The sequence below is a fragment of the Felis catus genome, chromosome A3 (assembly GCF_018350175.1).
Source record: "Felis catus isolate Fca126 chromosome A3, F.catus_Fca126_mat1.0, whole genome shotgun sequence".
Classification (NCBI taxonomy): domain Eukaryota; kingdom Metazoa; phylum Chordata; class Mammalia; order Carnivora; family Felidae; genus Felis; species Felis catus.
Genome location: NC_058370.1, coordinates 104,389,749 through 104,410,711, shown reverse-complemented (window position 1 = coordinate 104,410,711; position 20,963 = coordinate 104,389,749). Strand labels below are relative to the sequence as shown.

At 38.9% G+C, this 20,963-nt stretch overlaps 1 protein-coding gene across 5 annotated transcripts in view; it reads right to left on the bottom strand.

The window, feature by feature from the left end:
- NPHP1 (nephrocystin 1) overlaps positions 1–20,963 on the bottom strand; it is a 63,117-nt gene that overhangs the window by 24,498 nt on the left and 17,656 nt on the right. For 4 of the 5 annotated variants that reach the window (XM_019827602.3, XM_019827604.3, XM_011281167.4 and 1 more), the window contains exons 7-12: positions 20,489–20,589; positions 20,126–20,168; positions 18,740–18,827; positions 16,831–16,925; positions 14,406–14,534; positions 1,243–1,317 (exon numbers count right to left, since the gene is read on the bottom strand). In XM_019827602.3, coding sequence (XP_019683161.3) covers positions 1,243–1,317; positions 14,406–14,534; positions 16,831–16,925; positions 18,740–18,827; positions 20,126–20,168; positions 20,489–20,589 — 531 coding nt within the window. The remainder of the gene's footprint in view (positions 1–1,242; positions 1,318–14,405; positions 14,535–16,830; positions 16,926–18,739; positions 18,828–20,125; positions 20,169–20,488; positions 20,590–20,963) is intronic. The other variant, XM_019827603.3, reaches the window with a different exon arrangement.

Genomic DNA, 20,963 nt, shown 5'->3' with positions numbered 1-20,963 from the left:
GGGCTAGAATTAATGTCACCCTCCTCTGTGTTTCCATAGTACTTGGAGCCCTATAACCATTACATTCTGTCTCTGTGGTAGTTATCAACAGGATCCCCGCCTCCACAGGGTTACTCTAAGGATTAAATGAGATAGTGCCCAGGAGGACCTACCACCGTGCTTGGCACATGGATAGAGCTCCATAAACACAGATTATTGTTATTATACTTGTCTGTATATGTTTCTTCTCTACTAACAGGTAAGTTCCCAAATGCCTGGGAAGAATGTCTGGCACCTAACAGATACTTAATTTCATTCAACAAAGGAACAATTTCATATGATTTATCCTTCCAAACAGTTCATCTTTATACCCCCAAAATTTTAGAAAGTTGTACCTAAATGCTTCATGTACACATGCAACACCAGAATTGTGAAGCATTGTACCAAAATACAAGCGGTGGGACACTTAGAAAATCAAACTGGACTTTTAGGAGATGAGCTATAGCCACGGGTGGATACACACAGCACACGAGCCAGATGGCTGGGCCTCTTCCACAACCTGTGCCCTCTCCTTGAACCCCTCTTGCTGGAAGATCTTTTGATGCAGTAAGAGAAAGGTTGATGAAGGATTTTTAGAATGCGGTGCCCTAAGGCAACTAGTTATGGGAAGTAAATACTAAAGTAATGAGACTTTGGAGGTAGAAAAAAGGTAAAGCAAAATAAACTATAGACAATATTATAACAAGAACATAAAGATATCTCCATGTTCACTAACATCTATGTCAGAGGGATTCAGTGGTTTGAAACCACCTAACCTTATTCCAGTCTTTTCTTGTTCCAGTCTTAACAGTGCCCGGGTATAATGTACCAGCCCTGGGTGTCACCTTTGATTTTATCTGATCAAACCACAGCTCTCATTAACACAGTTGATTTTATTTGTTAAAAACACTTCCTAAATTTATCTTTTTGTTTTCATTTTCATCAGGGGGCATTTCCTAGAATTGAACCCTGCAATCCCCTGAATGGGATGATTCATAGGAATTGTAACTCTGATGAGTCAGAAACAAAAGTAATTTTCACCAAGTCCCCAAAGAACGTGAGATAATCCAAAGATTCAAATCCGGCCTCATATATTCTGTGCTTAACATAAACACATTATCTCAGAGGTACGTGTGGACAGCTTTGCCTTAGAAAGGAACTGCCTATCACTTAACAGGTAAAAGATGTTCACATTTCACTCCATTCACTGAGCAGATTCCTTACCTGGGGAGAAAAAGTCCATGTTTTGGGCTTTTTAGGTTGCCATGTGGCTCTGACTGTATGAATGTTGCTCAGAACCTGAAATGAGATTTTCTTAGATGAGATCATGCTGTAGAGAGCTCTCTCAAACATCACCACTCCTACATCCCAAACAGGGAACAGGGAACAGGCTATACTGTGTGGAGCAGAGGGCCTCGAGGGGGCTCTTACGCTTTTTAGTTTGTGCAACTCTGTGATTTGTTTTTTTACATCAAGTACATACAGAACTTTAAAAACGATTAACAAAAAACTATTATAGCACTAATTTCTAAAACAATGAAAGAACTGAAAAAATAAATTCAGACTCAGATCTTTGCACTAGTAATAAATTATAGTAAGTGAAATACTTACTGAGACAGGTTTACCAGAAAAGCAAGTGAAATTTCAGCTACAAATGACCTATTAAGAAATGTGACCCACAGGAGCATTTTATGGTAGCCCATCACCACGCCACTAAGACTGACAATGCTAATAATAGCCCAGATACACAGCCTCAGTTTCCTTCAAGATCTCCAGCCCCGTATATTATACTCTTCCTACAATTCAATCTCTTGTAAAATGCTTCTGCAAGAAGTTAGTCCCCCAGTGTACATAAGGCAATGAAATACAAAAGAAGCAAAAACTGCAAAGAAGAGTTCAAATTCTGTAAAGTTATTGCTAAAATTGACACCCTCCAAAGAAACAGATAACATAAAACTTTTATTTAATTAATGAATTTAAAAGTTTATTTATTTAAGTAATCTTTACACCCAATGTGGGGCTCAAACTCACGACCCTGAGATCAAGAGTCACATGCTTCTCTCACTGAGCCAGCCAGGTGCCCCTAAAATTTTTATTTTAGATACAAATATTTGAGTACAGCACTTTTAAAACTAAACTTTAGAAAACAATTAGAAACTATCCCAAACATGTCCTATGAGGTCAGATTCAATTCACTGCCCTCTATGTATGTCCCTATTGGTAGACAACTAGGATTCTCTTACGGGCAGCTGAGTTGTTTTCCACATATACAAAGTGCTCACTTCCTTCAACAACTAATACGTAGGAATTTATTTAAAACCTCCTAAAGTAATATATATTCTCAGCCTGAACTCTCGGAGTACAAACTTGTTTTCATTATTACCTGGTGTTAAATGTAAGACTGCATTTTACCTATTCTAAGGTTCCTCTTAGTTTTTCAAGAAGCGTTTCTCACTTCTAATACCCAAAAAGTCCTTTGCAGTCATCGAAATTGAGGTCTCCTACCATCTCTGCTTTTATCTTTTCAAATTGGACAATCCTGATTTTAATTCGGGAGTAACTTCTTCTGCTTGATAATTTTACACCTTTTTTGGTTTACGGACTCTGAGAGCTAAAAAGGACTTAGTCCAGGGGCGCCTGGGTGGCTCAGTCGGTTAAGCGTCCAACTCTTGATTTCAGCTCAGGTCATGATCTCATGATCCTGGGATGGAGCCCCAGATCAGGCTCTGTGCTGAGCGAGGAGCCTGCCTGGGATTCTCTCTCTCCCCCTCCGTGCCCCTCCCCCACTCACGCTTGTTCTCTCTCTCTCTCAAAATAAATAAACATTTAAAAAGTACTTAGTCCAAACACCTCATTTTACATCTGCAAAAACTTCAGCAAAAGCGGGTGAACAATTGGCTCAGAACCGCTGTTTTCTGCACAAACCCAGAACACAAAGGATGAGGTGATCAAGGAGTCAAAAAGTTTAGAGGCTTCTACTTAGCAAATTGTATTAAGAATACATAAGGACTTCTGCTCAAGATGGCATGTCGAATTTGCACATTAACACGGTGGCTCTGCTCCCGACATAAAGGAGTGATAATTAAAGAGAGAGAGTAGAACTCACCAGTAAGATGAACAAGTCAATGGACCATAGATAGAAGGGGAAAGCTGTGAGGAGGGTGGGAGTAAAATCGGGGATCTCCCGGGCTCTGAGTCTAGAAGCAGGATGTGATGGCAAGAGGCTGGCTTTACCTGTTACAGAGGCTGACAGTACTCAACACATGACAGAACAGACAGCCTTACGGCTTGAAGACAGCAGGATGAAAAAGAAATGGTGACCAACCTTCCCCCTCATAGGAAGTGGTGAACCTAAGCAGGTGAGAGGAAAGAGATGAAGCCATGATACCAGGCTGGGAACCAAGGCAACAAGCGGGCCCTTTCATGAACCTTAGATTAAGAACGTTAAATTCCACTATAAAATCTGGTTCTAGACTGGAATTGGGGGGGGGGGGGTGGTGCTGATGGTAGAAACCACAACACTATTAGGTAGGAGGGAAAAGAGAGTCATATCTTTCATGTAAAATGTGTCTCTAAAGATACGTGAAGAAATCAAATACTGTACTAACAACACAAGAAATAACCCTGAGGATTGAAATTAACAAGATATGTTGATATATGTAATTATATATTGATTGTTTTAAAAAAAAAAAAAAAAAGCCAGGGACACCTGGGCGGCTCAGTCAGTTAAGTGTCTGCTCCAGCTCAGGTCATGATCTTATTGGTTCGTGGGTTCAAGCCCCATGTTGGGCTCTGTGCTGACAGCTCAGAGCCTGGAGCCTGCTTCGGATTTTGTGTCTCCTTCTTTCTCTTCCACTCCCTCTCTCTCTCTGCCCCTTGTCTATTCACACTCTGTCTCTCAAAAATAAATAAACATTTAAAAAAATCTTAAAAAAAATTTTTTTTTTCAACGTTTATTTATTTTTGGGACAGAGAGAGACAGAGCATGAACGGGGGAGGGGCAGAGAGAGAGGGAGACACAGAATGGGAAACAGGCTCCAGGCTCTGAGCCATCAGCCCAGAGCCTGACGCGGGGCTCAAACTCCCGGACCGCGAGATCGTGACCTGGCTGAAGTCGGACGCTTAACCAACTGCGCCACCCAGGCGCCCCTAAAAAAATCTTTTTAAAAGGCCAGATTTACTTCTAGACGACATTAACAAGATGTGGGCAGGGTATTCAATAAAGCATGTTATTAGTATCTTTGATGTGTTAAGAAAAAGACAGAAGTACAGGATAATTTTAGATTTATGAGAATAATTTATAGCTAAGTAGGTATGTTAAAAATTGAAAGGTAACCACTTAATGGAAATATAATCTGTAGATTCCGAATCAAAAGTAGAAAAAAATGGAATGTGGACAACAATATTTCAACAGATGACAGGAATGAGAAAAGCAAAGATAAAAGATGATAAACAGAAAAGATACACACAAAGAAGGGAAATAAGTCCAAATATATGCATGTTATAGTGAATGAGGTTTGCCTAATATCTGCTCAATCCAGATATAGACAATACAAAAAAAAAAATCATAAGCCTATTTTGCTTATGAATAGTAATGCAAAGATCCCAAACAAATTTTTGTGAACCCAATCAATCGGCAGTATTTCTTTTTAAACAAAATAAAAAGTTTATGATCAAGAAGAGCTTATCCCAGGAATGAAAGGATGTTTCAATATCAGAAGATCTATTATTGTGGTATACCAGCTCAACAAATTAAAGGAATAAAGTCAAATGATCATCTCAATAGATGAAGAAAAGAATTTGCTAAAATTCAACATTTACTTGTAAATATGAAAACTTGGAGCAGAGGAGAATTCACCACAGAAAGAGTACCTATCAACAACTTGTAACAAACATCCCATTGGCGAGTCTTCAGAAACACTGACATCTGTATCAGGAAGAAGACAAGGCAGTCTCTCCTGGTAGTCCCTGGCCCAAAGAGTAAGACAGCAAAAAGACATAAGGTATAAAAAGGGGAGAGACAAAACTGTCTTTATTTGCAGGCAATGCAACTATACACATAAGAAATTTGAGACTATAGAAAGTCTAAGTGACACTATATTTTAAAGGTATTAGAAATAATCAGCGATTTCAGGGCGCTTGGGTGGCTCAGTCGGTTGAGCATCCGACTCTTGACTTCGGCTCAGGTCATGATCTCATGGTTCATGAGATCTCTCTCAAAATGAATAAACTTAAAAAAAAAAAGAAATAATAAGCAATTTCAGTAAAGTTTTGGGATATAAGATCAACTTCCAAACGACAATAGCTTTCTATGCATCAATCATAACCACTTAGAAAATATAAGAGGTGGGGCTCCTGGTGGCTCAGTAGGTTAAGCATCTAGCCCTTGATTTCAGCTTAGGTCATGATCTCACAGTTTGTGAGATCAAGTCCTGAATTGGCTCTGAGCTGACAGGGTAGAGCCTGCTTGGGATTCTCTTTCTCCCTCTCTCTCTGTCCCTCCCATGCTCATGCTCTCTCTCTCAAAAATAAACTTATAAAAAGTTAAACAATTTCAAAAAAAAAAAAAAAAGAAAAGAAAATATAAGAAGAAGATTCCAATTCATATAGCTACCAAAACTAGCTAATTTTCAGGAAATAATAAGGCAGGGGGAAGGTAAATAGAGAAACAAGTTAATGATAATAAAAGGAAGTAAAAAGAAATCTTCCAGAGCTGTACTATCCAATATAGTAGCCACTGGTCGCATGTAGCTATTTAACTTTAACTTTAAAATTTAAATAGTCATGCTAGCCATGTGTGAAGCCACATTGGGTTAGTGGCTACCATGCTGGATAGCACAGACATAGAATATTTCCATTATCACAGAAAGTTCTATGGGCAGTGCTACTCCAGAAAGTGAGGCATTCTCTGTGATGGCTGACCCAGTTTCTTCAAGTTAATGGCACAAAAATTAAAAGGCAGGATAAAGGAGACTGCTGGATTAAAAGAGACTTAAGATACATGACAACCGAATGCAATGTTTGGACTTTGTATGGATCAGAACAAGTATACAAAGAAAAATTTTAAAACAACCAGGAAATCTGAATATGGGCTGGGTATTAGATAGAAAAATGGAATGATTCTTAATATTGCAGAGGGGATAATGGTGGTTATGTAAGAAAAGTGGTTATGTACGAAAAGTGCCTGGGTGGCTCAGTCAGTTAAGGGTCCGACTTCGGCTCAGGTCATGATCTCACAGTTAATGGGTTTGAGCCCTGTGTCCGGCTCTGTGCTGACACCTCAGAGCCTGGAGACTGCTTCAGATTCTGTGTCTCCCTCTCTCTCTGCCCCTCCTCCACTCGCTCTCTTTCTCTCTCAAAAATGAGTGGACATTAAACAGAGTGGTTATGTAAGAAAATGTTTATATGTTTATACATGCATAAATATTGATTCATAGATATATAGGAATAAAATGGAATGTCAAAAGTTTTCACTACAATGCTTTTATAAAAAATGAAGAAAAACACTGGGGATAGATTAGCCAGTTGAGCAAAATCTTGATAATTATACTATTCTCTCTACTTTTGTGAATGTTTGAAAAACTTCATGATAAAAACTTGATTTTTAAATGAAAAGGCAAAGGCAGACTGTAAATAACCATGTCAATCAATTACCAATGTGACTTATGTTTTACCATCTTTTAAAAAAGTCAGAGTTTCAAATGTGTTACTCAGTAACATTCTTGATATAGGGATCCAGTGCTGTCCAACAGAACTCTAATAGAACTTTCTGTGATAATAAATACATTCTGTGTGTTCTATCCAATATGGCAGCCATTAGCCACATATGGCTATCAATCACTTGAAATGTAGTTGGTGATACTAAGGAACTAAATTTTAAATTTCATTTAATTTTAATTAAGTTTTTTTTTAAATTTTTTTTTTTTAACGTTTATTTATTTTTGAGACAGAGAGAGACAGAGCATGAACGGGGGAGGGGCAGAGAGAGAGGGAGACACAGAATCGGAAACAGGCTCCAGGCTCTGAGCCATCAGCCCAGAGCCCGACGCGGGGCTCGAACTCACAGATCGCGAGATCGTGACCTGAGCTGAAGTCGGACGCTCAACCGACTGCGCCACCCAGGCGCCCCTAATTTTAATTAAGTTTTAAATTAATATGCATTTAAAGTTATTTTAAATTTAAGTAAATAATTATTTAAATTTAAATAGTAACATTCAGCTAGTGGCTACTATATTTGGATTTGGACAATGATCCAATTTGCAATAAATATGATGACATATTTATCTAAAAATGACAAAAACCCCAAATATTTGTATTTAAACAAAAACTATGCAAGACTTTTATAAAGAAAATTATGAAACATTATGATAAAATAAAAATGAAGATCAGAATACATAGAAAGATCATATCATATGTTTAAGGCTTTATGAGTTAATTCTGTAAAGCTTCTACTAAAATGAATCTAAAAATTCAATGCAATTCTACTAAAAATCCCAACCGGGTTCTAAAATGTAATTTAACAAGTTGATGCTAAAATTCATATGGAGGAGCAAATAGTCTAGATTAGTTAAGAATAATTTATATAGAAAGCAAACCGAGGGGACTTGTCATATTATAAAGCCATAGCAGTTAAGACTATTATTGGTCCAGGGAAAGACAAATACACCAATTGATCAGAACAGACACCGGAACCCAATCCATACAGAGATGAACACTTGTTACATAACAGAGCCGCCTTGCAAGTCATGGGGAACAGATGAACTCTTCAATAAATGTTATTGAGACAAGTGGCTATAAATATGGAAAAAATAAAACTAGATCTCTACTTTACAAAATACATAGAAATAAATTCTAGGTAGAGTCAATACCACAGTGAACAGAAATATTTAGAAGAAAATAAAAGAGAGTATCTTTATGATCCTGACATAGGGAAGGATTTCTTTTTTAATTTAATTTAATTTAATTTAATTTAATTTAATTTAATTTTATTTTATTAATATGAAATTTATTGTCAGATTGGTTTCCATACAAGGGAAGGATTTCTTAAACAAGACATGAAAAGCATAAACCATAAATGAAAAGACTGATACAACTAACATCCATGAACTTTAGAACTTCTGTTCTTGGAAGCGAACTTAAACAACACAAACTTAAATGCCAACCCACAGACCTGGAAGTGCTTGGAATGCAAATAACCAACAAAATGTCCAGTATTTATCAAGAATTATAAATCAATTATATATTTAACATACTTATATTAAGTTATACGAAGCTTGGAAATCCAAATGAAAGATTTAAATTTATAAAAATCCAAAAGAAAAATGAGCAAAAGACACAAAACACAATTCATAATGATGGAAATCTGATTGGTTAATAAACGTAAGAAGAGACATTTAAAAACACACTAGATATCAGGGAAATCAAAACCAAAACCACAATGAGATTCCACTTCATACCCAAAACATTGGTAAAATAATACCGATTGTGAAGATATGGAGAAACTGGGATCACGGCCGTATTACCTGGAGGAACCTCTGTGGAGAATAATTTGGCATTACCTAACACAGTAATCCACCATTCAGCAATCTCCTCCCAAGTACACTTATACATATTCTAAAGCCTTGTCTCACATGAATGCAAATCAACGTGTATAAGAATGTTCCCTGAAAGACTATAATAGTAGAAATGTTCAAGAGAATAAGGGATAAATGGTGGCATGTCCCTGTAATGAAATACCACTCAACAGTTAAAAAGAATGACCAATGGGGCGCCTGGGTGGCGCAGTCGGTTAAGCGTCCGACTTCAGCCAGGTCACGATCTCGCGGTCCGGGAGTTCGAGCCCCGCGTCGGGCTCTGGGCTGATGATGGCTCAGAGCCTGGAGCCTGTTTCCGATTCTGTGTCTCCCTCTCTCTCTGCCCCTCCCCAGTTCATGTTCTGTCTCTCTCTGTCCCAAAAATAAATAAACGTTGAAAAAAAAAAAATTAAAAAAAAAAAAAAAAAAGAATGACCAAGAGCAAAATCCATCAACTTGGATAAAACATAAAGGGAAAAAAAGAAATTTGCAGAAGGTACAAGGATATGATACCATTTTATAAAGCATGGGATTATTAAAAATTAGGCTGTATAAAGTTAATAAAACAAAATTCAGGATAAGGGTTATCTATATGGAGGGAGGAAACCAGCAGGATGTGGGAGGGATACATTGGGGCTTTCAATCATACTTGCAGTATTTACTTTTATTTTCATTATTTATTTATTTATTTATTTATTTATTTATTTATTTATTTTTAATGTTTTTTTTTGAAAGAGGGAGACAGAACACTAGTCGGGGAGGGACAGAGAGAGAGAGGGAGACCCAGAATGCGAAGCAGGCTCCAGGCTCTAAGCTGTCAGCAGAGAGCCTGATGTGGGGCTCAAACTCACACACCATTAGGTCATGACCTGAGCTGAAGTCGGATGCTTAACTGACTGAGCCACCCAGGCAGCCCTGCAGTATTTATTTTAAAAATAATAGACTACTTTTGGGGCACCTGGGTGGCTCAGTCGGTTAAGCGCCTGACTTCGGCTCAGGTCCTGATCTCACAGTTCATGGGTTCGAGCCCCGCGTCGGGCTCTGTGCTGACAGTTGGGAGCCTGAAGCCTGCTTCTGATTCTGTGTCTCCCTCTCTTTCTGCCCCTCCCCTGCTCACGCTCTGTCTCTCTGTCTCTCAAAAATAAGTAACTGTAAAGGAAAATTTTTTTAAATAATAGACTACTTTTAATGAGAAGTCTTAGGTTTACGGAACATTGAGCAGAAAGTACTCACTTTTTATTTTAAAAGAAGTTAGAGTACTTATTACAAACTTGGAGGCTTCAACAGAATTAGGTGATAAAGCCTGTTATGTTATTCTCTGCACGTTCCTTTTTTTGTTTATTTATTTATTTTGAGAGAGTGTGTGTTGAGTGGGGAAGGGGCAGAGAGAGAATCCCACGCGGGCTGAGCACTGCCATCGCAGAGCCTGACATGCAGTCTGAACTCACAAACCATGAGATCGTGACCTGAGTTGAAACCAAGAGTCAAATGCTTAACTGATTGAGCCACCCAGGCACCCCTCTGCACATTTCTATGCTTAAAATTGTTCATATTTTTAAAAACATTGCTAATTCCAACAAAAATAAGGTGAGTATAAAATAGATCTAAAAGGAGACAAGTAAACAAATTGGAAAATTATAATGTTCCAAGATCTGAAAGATTCTAAATGTGAGCTACAGGCTTCTTTCCCTTTCTCTTATTGGCAAAACAGATGGGTAATTAGTGGATGTATTATTTCTTAGTGAGTATTTAAGGGTTTTTAATTCATGTTTTAAAAGGGTGAAATATACAATGGTGGTGATTCTGAAATGTGTTAAACATATCAGACAAGTTAAGAGAAACATACAGTGAACTCTCATATACTCATCACCTAGATTTTGTCATTAACATCTTACTATCCTTGCTTTATCACATATATCATCTATCTATCCCTCAATTCATCTTATTTTTTGATGCACTGCAAGCCTGCAGACATTAGTAACCTCTCTCTAAACTAGCATGCATATCATTAACTAGAGTTCATTTTTTATTCACAGTTATTTTTTGACGTAAAATTTAATATAATGAAATTTACAAACCTTAGTTTTATTTTATACATAACGTCCAATGTGGAGCCAGGAAAGTGGACTGGCTAGGGATCATAGGTCCTGAGGCACGACACAGTGAGTGCTGTCAGTGGAGGCCTGGTGAGGAGCGTGAACTTCTATCAGGGCCCCAGAGTCAGGAAGCACACTGTCCCCCCAGGGATGTGAACAGAAGCCAAGTGAGGAACCTGGACTTCCATTCTCACCTGGGGTGGTGAGGTGCCACCTACCTTCCCTTGACAGCATGGTGTCAGGGGCCTGCTAAAACAGAAGTTAAAATAAGATCCAGAAACCCGTAATACCCCAAATGTCCAAGATACAATTGAAAAATCACTCATCATACCAAGAACCAGGAAAACCTCAGCTTGAATGAGAAAGGACAATCAACAGATGCCAACACTGAGATGACACAAATGTTGGAATTATCTGACGCCTGAAAAGCAGACACCTAAAAATACTTCCATAAGCAACTATGGACATGTTTGAAACTAATTCAAAATACAGAAAGAAATACAAACTCTCAACAAAGATATGGAAGATAAAAATGAACAACCTAGCGGAAATTCTAGAATTGAAAAACACAATAACCAAGGTGTGCACAAACACACACAACTCACTGGACAGACTCAAATGTTGAATAAAAAAAGCAAAGAATCAGGGAACTTGAAGGTAGGAAAATAGAAATTATGCACTATGAGCAACTAAGATAAAGCTGATGGGAGGGAAAAAAAAAATAAACAGAGCCTCAGGAACCTGTGGGATTATAACAAAAGATCTCACATTCATGTCATCAGAGTCCCAGAAGACAGTCTGGAGCTAGAGAAGTATTCAAGATAATTATGGCTGAAATATCCGCAAATTTGGCAAAGGACATAAGCCTATAGTTTAAGAAGCTGAGCAAACCTTAAACAAGATAAACCCAAGAAATCTATGCCCAAGTACATCATAAACATATAAAAACGAAACCCATATGTCTTGAAAGAAATAACACCTAGATTTACCAATAAGGGAACACCAATTCTAGTGACAGTGGATTGCCATTCAGAAGCCATAGAACGAAGGGGCACAATATTTCTCAAGTGCTGAAAGAAAGAAAGAAAGAAAGAAAGAAAGAAAGAAAGAAAGAAAGAAAGAAAGAAAGACACAGCAAGAAACAAAGAAAGAAACAAAGAAAGAAAGAAAGAAAGCAAGAAACAAAGAAAGAAAGAAAGAAAGAAAGAAAGAAAGAAAGGCCAAACCATAATTCCATACCTAGTGAAAATATCCCTCAGGAATAAACGGGAAACAGGCATTTTTGGATAAAGAAAACCAACGAGAATTTGTAGCCAGCAGAAAGAGTGGTTAAAGGAAATTCTCTCAACAGTAAGAACATGTTAAAATCGGGAAACTTTTAACGTTAGGAAGGAAGGAAGAACAATGGAAAGAGTAAAAATAAGGATAAATACAACAGATTGTCTTCCAAGTTTTCTAAATTATGCTTGATGGCGGAAGTAAATATAATACTGTGTGATGTGGTTCTTGATGGTTCTAGAGTTCAAACTCTACATAGAGTTTTAACAATAATGCTTTTATTGTTTTTATTCCCTAGAAGTAGGGAAGCACTCTTAGGTAAACAGCACAAGTATTTATATAACTATTAACTATCATCTCTAATTTGTCAATTGGAACTTTGACATAAATTAGTTACATAAATTCCCTTCCATTATTTTTAATGAATAACTTCTAATATCTTGATATGTTAGATCAATAAAATTCCAGTCTTTAGGTTCTCATTCATGAGCATAGGGAGAGGGAAAGTGAAATATCAAACCAGATCTAAGCAAAGAAGGCAATTCATCTTTTTTTGGTCGCTGATGACACCTACTGGCTTATTAGTGGCAGTGTTTTGTGCAGGGTGTGTAGAAATGAGGGAGGATCACTGGAATGACCCGGTTCGTTTATTTATTCCCAGTTCCGAAGAAAGAAAGGCACTGGGAGCTGCAAGTAGACTCAGCATGAGTGAAGCTAAACCCACAAACTCCTCCAAATCTGATCAGCTCTCAGCGCTCCCTATCTCATTGAGTGTCACCACCAACTGCCCGGATGTGGAAGCCAGAGACCTAGTGGCATGTTTGACACTCCGCTCTCCCTCACCCTCCATCTGCAAGCCAGCGTCAGATTGTGGTTTTTACGGTCTATGTATCCCTGTAGCCACGGTTCTCCTCTCCGAGATCTCCACTTCCCCAGATTAAGGTATCCGCTTCATATCTCATCTAGCCACATTTATGTTCTATGTATTTTCTAAGTGCTTTACTATTATATTAACTCATTTCATCCTCACATGGACCCTAAGAGATGTGTACCAGATGAGGAAAGTGAGAGAGAGTAGGGCCAAGTAATTTGGTCAGCATCCCACACCAAGCTGGTGGAGCCGAGGTTCATCTGGGGCAAGTGACTGACTCCAAGTTTTGTTTTCTTGGAGGCGCCACGGGCTGCCCTTTGACCACCACACTGTGCCAAAGACCCCAAATGGTCTACTCATGTCCTTCTGGCCCCCCTTGTAATTCATCTCCAAAGAAGAGCCAGAGATATTCCCAAAGTGTAAATCTAAACTCTGTCACTTCCTCCAATGACTTCACTGTCTTTAGGATAAAGACAAAACTCTCTTACATCATGGCTTACAGTGTCTCATACCGTGTTCCTGATGTCTCCCATGTCACCCATCCCACACTTCCTCTTGCCTCTCTCCACTTGGCCACACTGGCTTTCCCAAGTCCTTCCCCACCAGGGCCTTTGCCTGTGATGTTCCTTTGGCCAGGCTCCTCTTCCTTTTTCCCTTCGCCTTCTAAAGGCCTCTTCGTCCATAGATCTCAACCCGAGAACCCCCTCTCAGGAGGGAGCTTAGACTCTCAACATGAGAATTCTTTTCTAACGCAGCTAGTGCTGTAAACTTCTCTCTAAGCAATATTTTGTTTTTTTTTAAATTTTTTTTTCAACGTTTATTTATTTTTGGGACAGAGAGAGACAGAGCATGAACGGGGGAGGGGCAGAGAGAGAGGGAGACACAGAATCGGAAACAGGCTCCAGGCTCTGAGCCATCAGCCCAGAGCCTGACGCGGGGCTCGAACTCACGGACTGTGAGATCGTGACCTGGTTGAAGTCGGACGCTTAACCGACTGCGCCACCCAGGCGCCCCAGCAATATTTTGTTAACATCCCACAAATTACAAATTCCATCTAAGCACCGTATTTAAGCCGTGTCTCACAAACAAATCAATTAATTTTGCAAGAGTCACGAAAAAGGACACAAGCAAACTTTGTAAGGTGCTGGTAATGCTCCATGTCTTGATCTGGATGTTGATTATACAGGTGTACATTTGTAAAAAATAAAATACTCTGTACACTCAAGACCTGAACTATATACGATACTAGAAGACAGGCATCAGTACCTTTTTTTGTAAGTGAGAAATCTAAGGCTCAGAGGAGTTAACTGGGACATATACACCAACATCATACACTTGGCAACTGAAAGAGCCAGGAATTAAACCTAAGCCATCAGAGCCTTACAGTTTGCACTCCACCACATATTATTTTATATGTACACATAAACATACAGAGAGAGAGAGAGAGAGAGAGAAATTGAGAGAGAGACAAACAGAAAGACAAACTCAATGCAGTACATGTTTAATATGCAGCATTAACAAAGTATTCTCCTATCCTGATTGATCTGTTTTCCTCCGCAGTAAGCTCACCTTATTTCCATCAAACAGACAGAGGCTAACATGTCTACTGAGCACCTGGATGCTTGTTCCTGGAAGAGGAATCATTTTACAGCTCCAGAGGGTCAGAATGAATGAAACACGACTTGGTATTGACTTAATCTGAGAAAAAAAATTGGTTATAAAAACAAGGCTTACTTTATGACTTATAAGACAAGTTCATTTTCAAAGCATTTTTAATAAATACTTTAAATGCACATAGAATAAAAAAGGATGAAAGAAAAAAATTTACACATAAACATATGCACACAAGGAAGGTTTCCATAGTCCACTCCACTTAAATAAAAACCTTTGGTAAAATTTCCAACAGCCTTTCTATTTGAAACATTTGCATGGGGGGGGTGGTAAATGCATAAAAATCATAATGAAAAAATAGTACAACTAGGTAAAACGTATGACCTGATCATGGAATCACTGCATTCCAGGTTCATTCTTACAATTCATTCCTATATAACATAGGTAAGTATAGAAGGTCACCACAGCATAGTAACCAATGACACCTGACGTTAATATCCGGCTGGCTCCTCCTTGTTTTAATTCCAAGCATTTACCTACATTGCTTCTTGGCTTCTTATACAAATGCTTTGATAGAATGCACTGACCATTGGATATGATTATTCAGTTCTACTTCACAAGTATAGTTCAGAATGTCAATAAACAAATCGCCACTCTGGTTTCTTATTTAAAGACATCTTTGATTCTTTTTTTTTTTTTATTTTTAAATTTTTTTTTCAATGTTTTTATTTATTTTTGGGACAGAGAGAGACAGAGCATGAACGGGGGAGGGGCAGAGAGAGAGGGAGACACAGAATCGGAAACAGGCTCCAGGCTCCGAGCCATCAGCCCAGAGCCCGACGCGGGGCTCGAACTCACGGACCGCGAGATCGTGACCTGGCTGAAGTCGGACGCTTAACCGACTGCGCCACCCAGGCGCCCCAAGACATCTTTGATTCTTAACATTCTGCTTGATGGTCATGAGCCTTTCCATTTAAGTAACATTTTTTTTAATGTTTATTTGTTTTAGGGAGAGAGAGAGAGAAACAGAGTGCAAGTGAGGAAGGGGCAGAGAGAGAGAGAGGGAGACACAGAATCTGAAACAGGCTCCAGGCTCTGAGCTGTCAGCACAGAGCTGGACACGGGGCTCGAACTCATGAACTGTGAGATCATGACCTGATGCGAAGTCAGACGCTTAACCGACTGAGCCACCCAGGAGCCCCTCATTTAAATAACTTATATCATTGAAAAAATAAGGCAATATCTAACAGCTTGTCACATTTTCAATTTAAGAAATAAGAGCTGAAGGGGCACCTGGGTGGCTCAGTTGGTTAGGCGACCGACTTTGGCTCAGGTCATGATCTCGCAGTTGGTGACTTTGAGCCCCGCGTCGGGCTCTGTGCTGACAGCTCGGAGCCTGAAGCCTGCTTCAGATTCTGTGTCTCCCCCTCTCTCTACCCCTCCCCTGCTCATGCTCTGTGTCTCTCTGTCTCTCAATAATAAATAAACATTAAAAAAAAATTTTTTAATGAAAAAAAAGAAATAAAAGCTGAATATTTAGTTCTCTGGGTACAAGTTCATAAAATTAAATGCCCTTCATGCAGGTTCTAGTACACTAAACAGACCAAATGCAACATTATTACTGACTTGAAATAAAAGACACTTTATATACTAAGGAGGTTCCAGGCAAAGTTCAGGTTGAGAGGAGAAAATTCTACACCACTCTCCCCGCAAAACCTAATCACGCTGGGTCCTCTTATTTTTCCCTTGAGGCTCTGAAAAAGGGAGGGAGAGAGGGCAGAAGGTCAACGGGAAGGGGGGTGATGTGCTCTAATGTGGTTCAACTCTGCTAAAAGGGAGGAGGCTAGAATTAAATATAAAGACTATTTCCCACTTTGAATACTCAGAATACCAGGAATCCTTTACTCCAAGCTCTCCCCAAAACAAGTATAATCATAAAAGACTTTGAACTTCCTCATTCCAAGTTAATCCAACACTTACTGAGTTATCATGTGCCAGGCACTGTTCTCAGCCCTTCACACATATAATGTAATTCAGTAACCCTATGTTGGAACTATTATTATTAGCATTCCCTTTTCTAATTGGGAATTTTCTAATTTTCTAATGAAGAAATTGAGGCAAAGAATGATTCAGAGAGATATCTAGTATTATTTCCTTTGTAACAATGGCAGAAGAGAGCAACAGAGAAAATAAATAAAATAAAGTCAAGATAACAAATCCAAGTTTTGTCTTAGCAATGAAGTTATCACTGTTTAAAAATTAAAATACAGAAACAATTTTTTTATTTTCAATAATGCATTAATCAATTTACATGTTATTCATATACTTGCAACCATGATAAAATCTGGAAAGGTGTAATTTTATTGATAGCGACCATACTCACCGTGCCTGCTTTAGCATCCCACATTAGATCTCTGAAGGCCAGCTGTGAAGGAGTGAGCTCTGGTTGTAAGAAGTAACTTGCTTGAAATTGATTCCCTGCAAAACCAAGTTTTCCTTTATTTTCTTACAAAGAAAGGAATGAAATCCTAAGCCAAAAATCTATAATGCTATGCCACAAATTTAGGAAACAGACATCCAAAATGCCAAGCTACCTACTGGAACTTGCTTTCTAGGGCATATATGCCGATGGGGATTTATTTGTGTGTAAAAACAACAGTAGAAAATATAGAAGCACATAAGGGCTGATCTTAAAGCAGTTTTAAGAAAGATCTTACTGGGTTAGGGGAGATGGGCTAGATATTAAGAAGGGCACTTGTGGTGAGCACTGGGTGTTTTATGTAAGTGATGAGTCACTAAATTCTACTCCTGAAACCAATATTGTACTGCATGTTAACTAAAATTTAAATAAATAAAAAAAGAAAAACTCCTGTTACTAGAGTACATCTCTGCAATATAGCTGGTTAAAAAGGAGAGCTTCAGAAAACAACAAAACAGGGGCGCCTGGGTGGCGCAGTCGGTTAAGCGTCCGACTTCAGCCAGGTCACGATCTCGCGGTCCGTGAGTTCGAGCCCCGCATCGGGCTCTGGGTTGATGGCTCAGAGCCTGGAGCCTGTTTCCGATTCTGTGTCTCCCTCTCTCTCTGCCCCTCCCCCGTTCATGCTCTGTCTCTCTCTGTCCCAAAAATAAATAAACGTTGAAAAAAAAAATTAAAAAATAAAAAAAAAAAAGAAAAAAACAAAACAAAACAAAAACTTTTAGGCCAGTAACATGCCCTGTCATGAAGATGATCCATTCAAATGTTTTTGTAAAATGCAGAAAATCTGTGAATACTTTTTAGAAAAATATATAATCATTAATTTCGTTTCTTCAGACAAAATCATTTTTATAGTGTTCTCCCATACATTAGTTGTGAAGAATACTGATTATAAAATCATTTATTCATTTGAGAAATCATTTCTGAGCTCCCACTGTGTGCCAGGCACTCTGCTAAGACCTGCAAATACTCACAAAGTATGTGAGTCACAGAAATACAGCCCCTGCCCTCATTAGTTTACAGTTGAGTGGGGGAAATAATAAAACCAAAATAAGTAGAAGAGGTTAAGTAAAATAATTATAAATTAACGTAGGTCCATAAAGCGTGCTCAAGCGGAAGGGTGTAGGGGGCACCTACATTAGTCAAAGGAGACCTCTCCAGGAAGGCGGAATTGCCCCTGGGATGGATGCAAAGGATGGGAAGGAGTTGCACATTCAGGGAGGGCTGAGAGCCTTGCAGCAGAGGAACTCAAAGCAGCCCTTCCACAGATAACACAAGACTTCAGGCTATACAGGAGATCCTCCCCAACATTATTTCTCTTTACCGAGCTTATGGGCAAATGTTGTCAAGTACAGAGAAATCCAAGAACGAATAAGAAAATGGATAATAGCTCTTCAGAAAAGTCTTTCTGTGAAGAAATGGAGAGAAAGGGAGGCTTTGGCTAGAATGAGGGAGGGTGAGAAGGGCTGGTTTTCTTAAAAGGTGCAGGTATCAGGTGTACTGGTACTATGACGAGGGAAGAAGCCAGTGTGGGGAAGGGCGGCGGGCTGCAGATACACGAAAGGGCTAACAATTAAGAATCATTGTTTTTGAAATAAAGCAAAGGGACTAAAACCCAGAGCACACAGGCTGGCGGCTGACAGGGTCAGGGATCCTTCCTCCACTGTCACAGGAAAGATGAAGGAAAAGATGAGCACCAAAGAGATGTGATATTCAACATCCTTTTAAACAACTCATTTTGGCTAAAACCAGAAAATTAATCCCAAAGCCTGACTGCTTAGCTACAAATTTGTGGTGGCTCACAGACGCACGTTACCTTCTTCCAGAAGCTGGAAGAGCATGGAAGGCCTGAACCCTGAAGGAATAGCTCCCATTGTGGTTAGCACATCAATAGTGTTTATCTGCTGGAGACAGTAAAAACCAAAATCAGTTGCTTGTTTTCGTTTGTGTCTCCTCACCTCTATAATACTTTCTCTTATTGCTATAGCAACTACAACCCAAAGTAGGAAAACACAAACATGCAGACTTCAGTGGACAAATACAGCAACTTAGCCCCAAATTCCTGAGGATGCCATCATCGAATCCTGGCCTCTCCCAAGGACCTAAGCCCTACGCAGTGCCCAGCTCTGGGCTCCAGACCAGCTGTTTCCTGTACATCTTTCATCAAAATGTCCCTCCTCCTGTCCTGCTCTACAGTGTGCTGCCATGTAACAGGTGAGTTAACGTCGTAAACTGATATGCACTGAAGAATTCATGTCTTTTTTTTGTATATGTGTACGCACACACATACGTACACGAGTACGTCCATGTAAGTGATACGTGGTGTAAAAGGTCAGAATGGATATTTACTAAACTATTAATGGTGATTCCTTCTGGGAGGAAAGGAGTGTATTTTCAGTTGGTTATGTAACTTTTTAAAATGATAGGAATGGGGGGGGGCACCTGGCTGGATCAGTCAGTTGAGTGTCTGACTCTTGATGTTGGCTCAGGTCATGATCTCGTGGTTTGTGAGTTTGAGCCATGCATCTGACAGCCTAGAGCCTGTTTGGGATTCTCTCCCCCTCCTCTCTCTCTGCCCCTACCCTGATCATGCTCTCTACCAAAATAAATAAACTTAAAAAAAAACTTTTAAGGGACGCCTGGGTGGCTCAGTTGGTTGAGCCTCCGACTTCAGCTCAGGTCATGATCTCGCCCTCTGTGGGTTCGATCCCCGCGTTGAGCTCTGGGCTGACAGCTCAGAGCCTGGAGCCTGCTTCTGATTCTGTGTGTCCCTCTCTCTCTGACCCTCCCCTGCTCATGCTCTGTCTCTCCCTCTCTGTCAAAAAGAAATAAAACATTAAAAAAAAATTTTTTTAACCCAAACTTTTAAATGATAGGAATATGGATAATTTCTCACTTTTTTGAGCTTTTTAGAATTTTTCATATCTACTGGAATTTAATATCTTTACCCAAATGATAGAAAACTCAGGCAGAATCAATAAGAAATAGTTGCAAGCCCTCAATTCTACTCTTCTTACAGAAGAGGCCTAATGAGAAATATTACATGAACCGTATGTTTTATGCTCTGTACATTTCGTGCCCTGTACCCTGTTTAAGATCCAAAGCTATCTTCCAAAGTCTCCATCCTGTTTTGAATCTGAACTCTATCAGAACTATTAGGCAACAAAACAAGACATCGTTTAACAGGACAGGCAATACCAACCTCCGAGATAGCTTTCCGGACAGCATTCCAATGAGAATCAGTTCTGGGGGAGAAAAAAAAGCAAGGTGAATGCACAGACAGCCCACGACTATTTACGCAATTAGCATCATTAATCAAAGAACAAAATATTTAATTGTCAGTAAGTTCTAAAAACTTAGAAGTCTCTAAAAGAAACCGAGATAGAAAAATGTCATGCACTAAAAATAATCACAAAATTAAAGTAGTACTGAAGCAAACAGTAATATGAAAAGCACAGTTCTCAAAATGCAAGTTATCTCCATTTCAAGAGATTCTTGAACTATTTACAATAGTAAAAATAAAAAGTTCCTTAAACTCACTTTGATATCCTTTCCCACCTTTTACCTTTGTTTAACTTCTGCCCCTTCTGCTGTTTGGTCCCCCACCTCTGTATCTTCTTCGCTGCCTTCCTCACTTGAGTCTTGGCCTTCTTCTTTATTATAGGGCTGAAAAAATTATTGAAATATCAAGCGCTTTTTATCTAATGCAAAAATCAACCAATAAAAGACTTTCAGAAAGGCTCAACTATTGACAGGAATGTACACGGTGGGTATAATAAGAAATCAGTGGGAAAACTATTTCAACACATTGTTGATAGCTTTGCTAGTTGAAAAAATTACAAGGATAGAGGTAGAGAGCAAGTTTAGTCAAAATAAATTCCAGATGGAAATTATTCCAATGGAAACAAAGAAGACAGAAATAAAAGAACTATAAAAGAAGAAAATAATCTTGAGATGGGGAAGTCCTTTCCAATCACAATACCAACTCCAAAAATCATAAATGACATGGAAATACTGACAGACTTAGCAACATAAAGGAT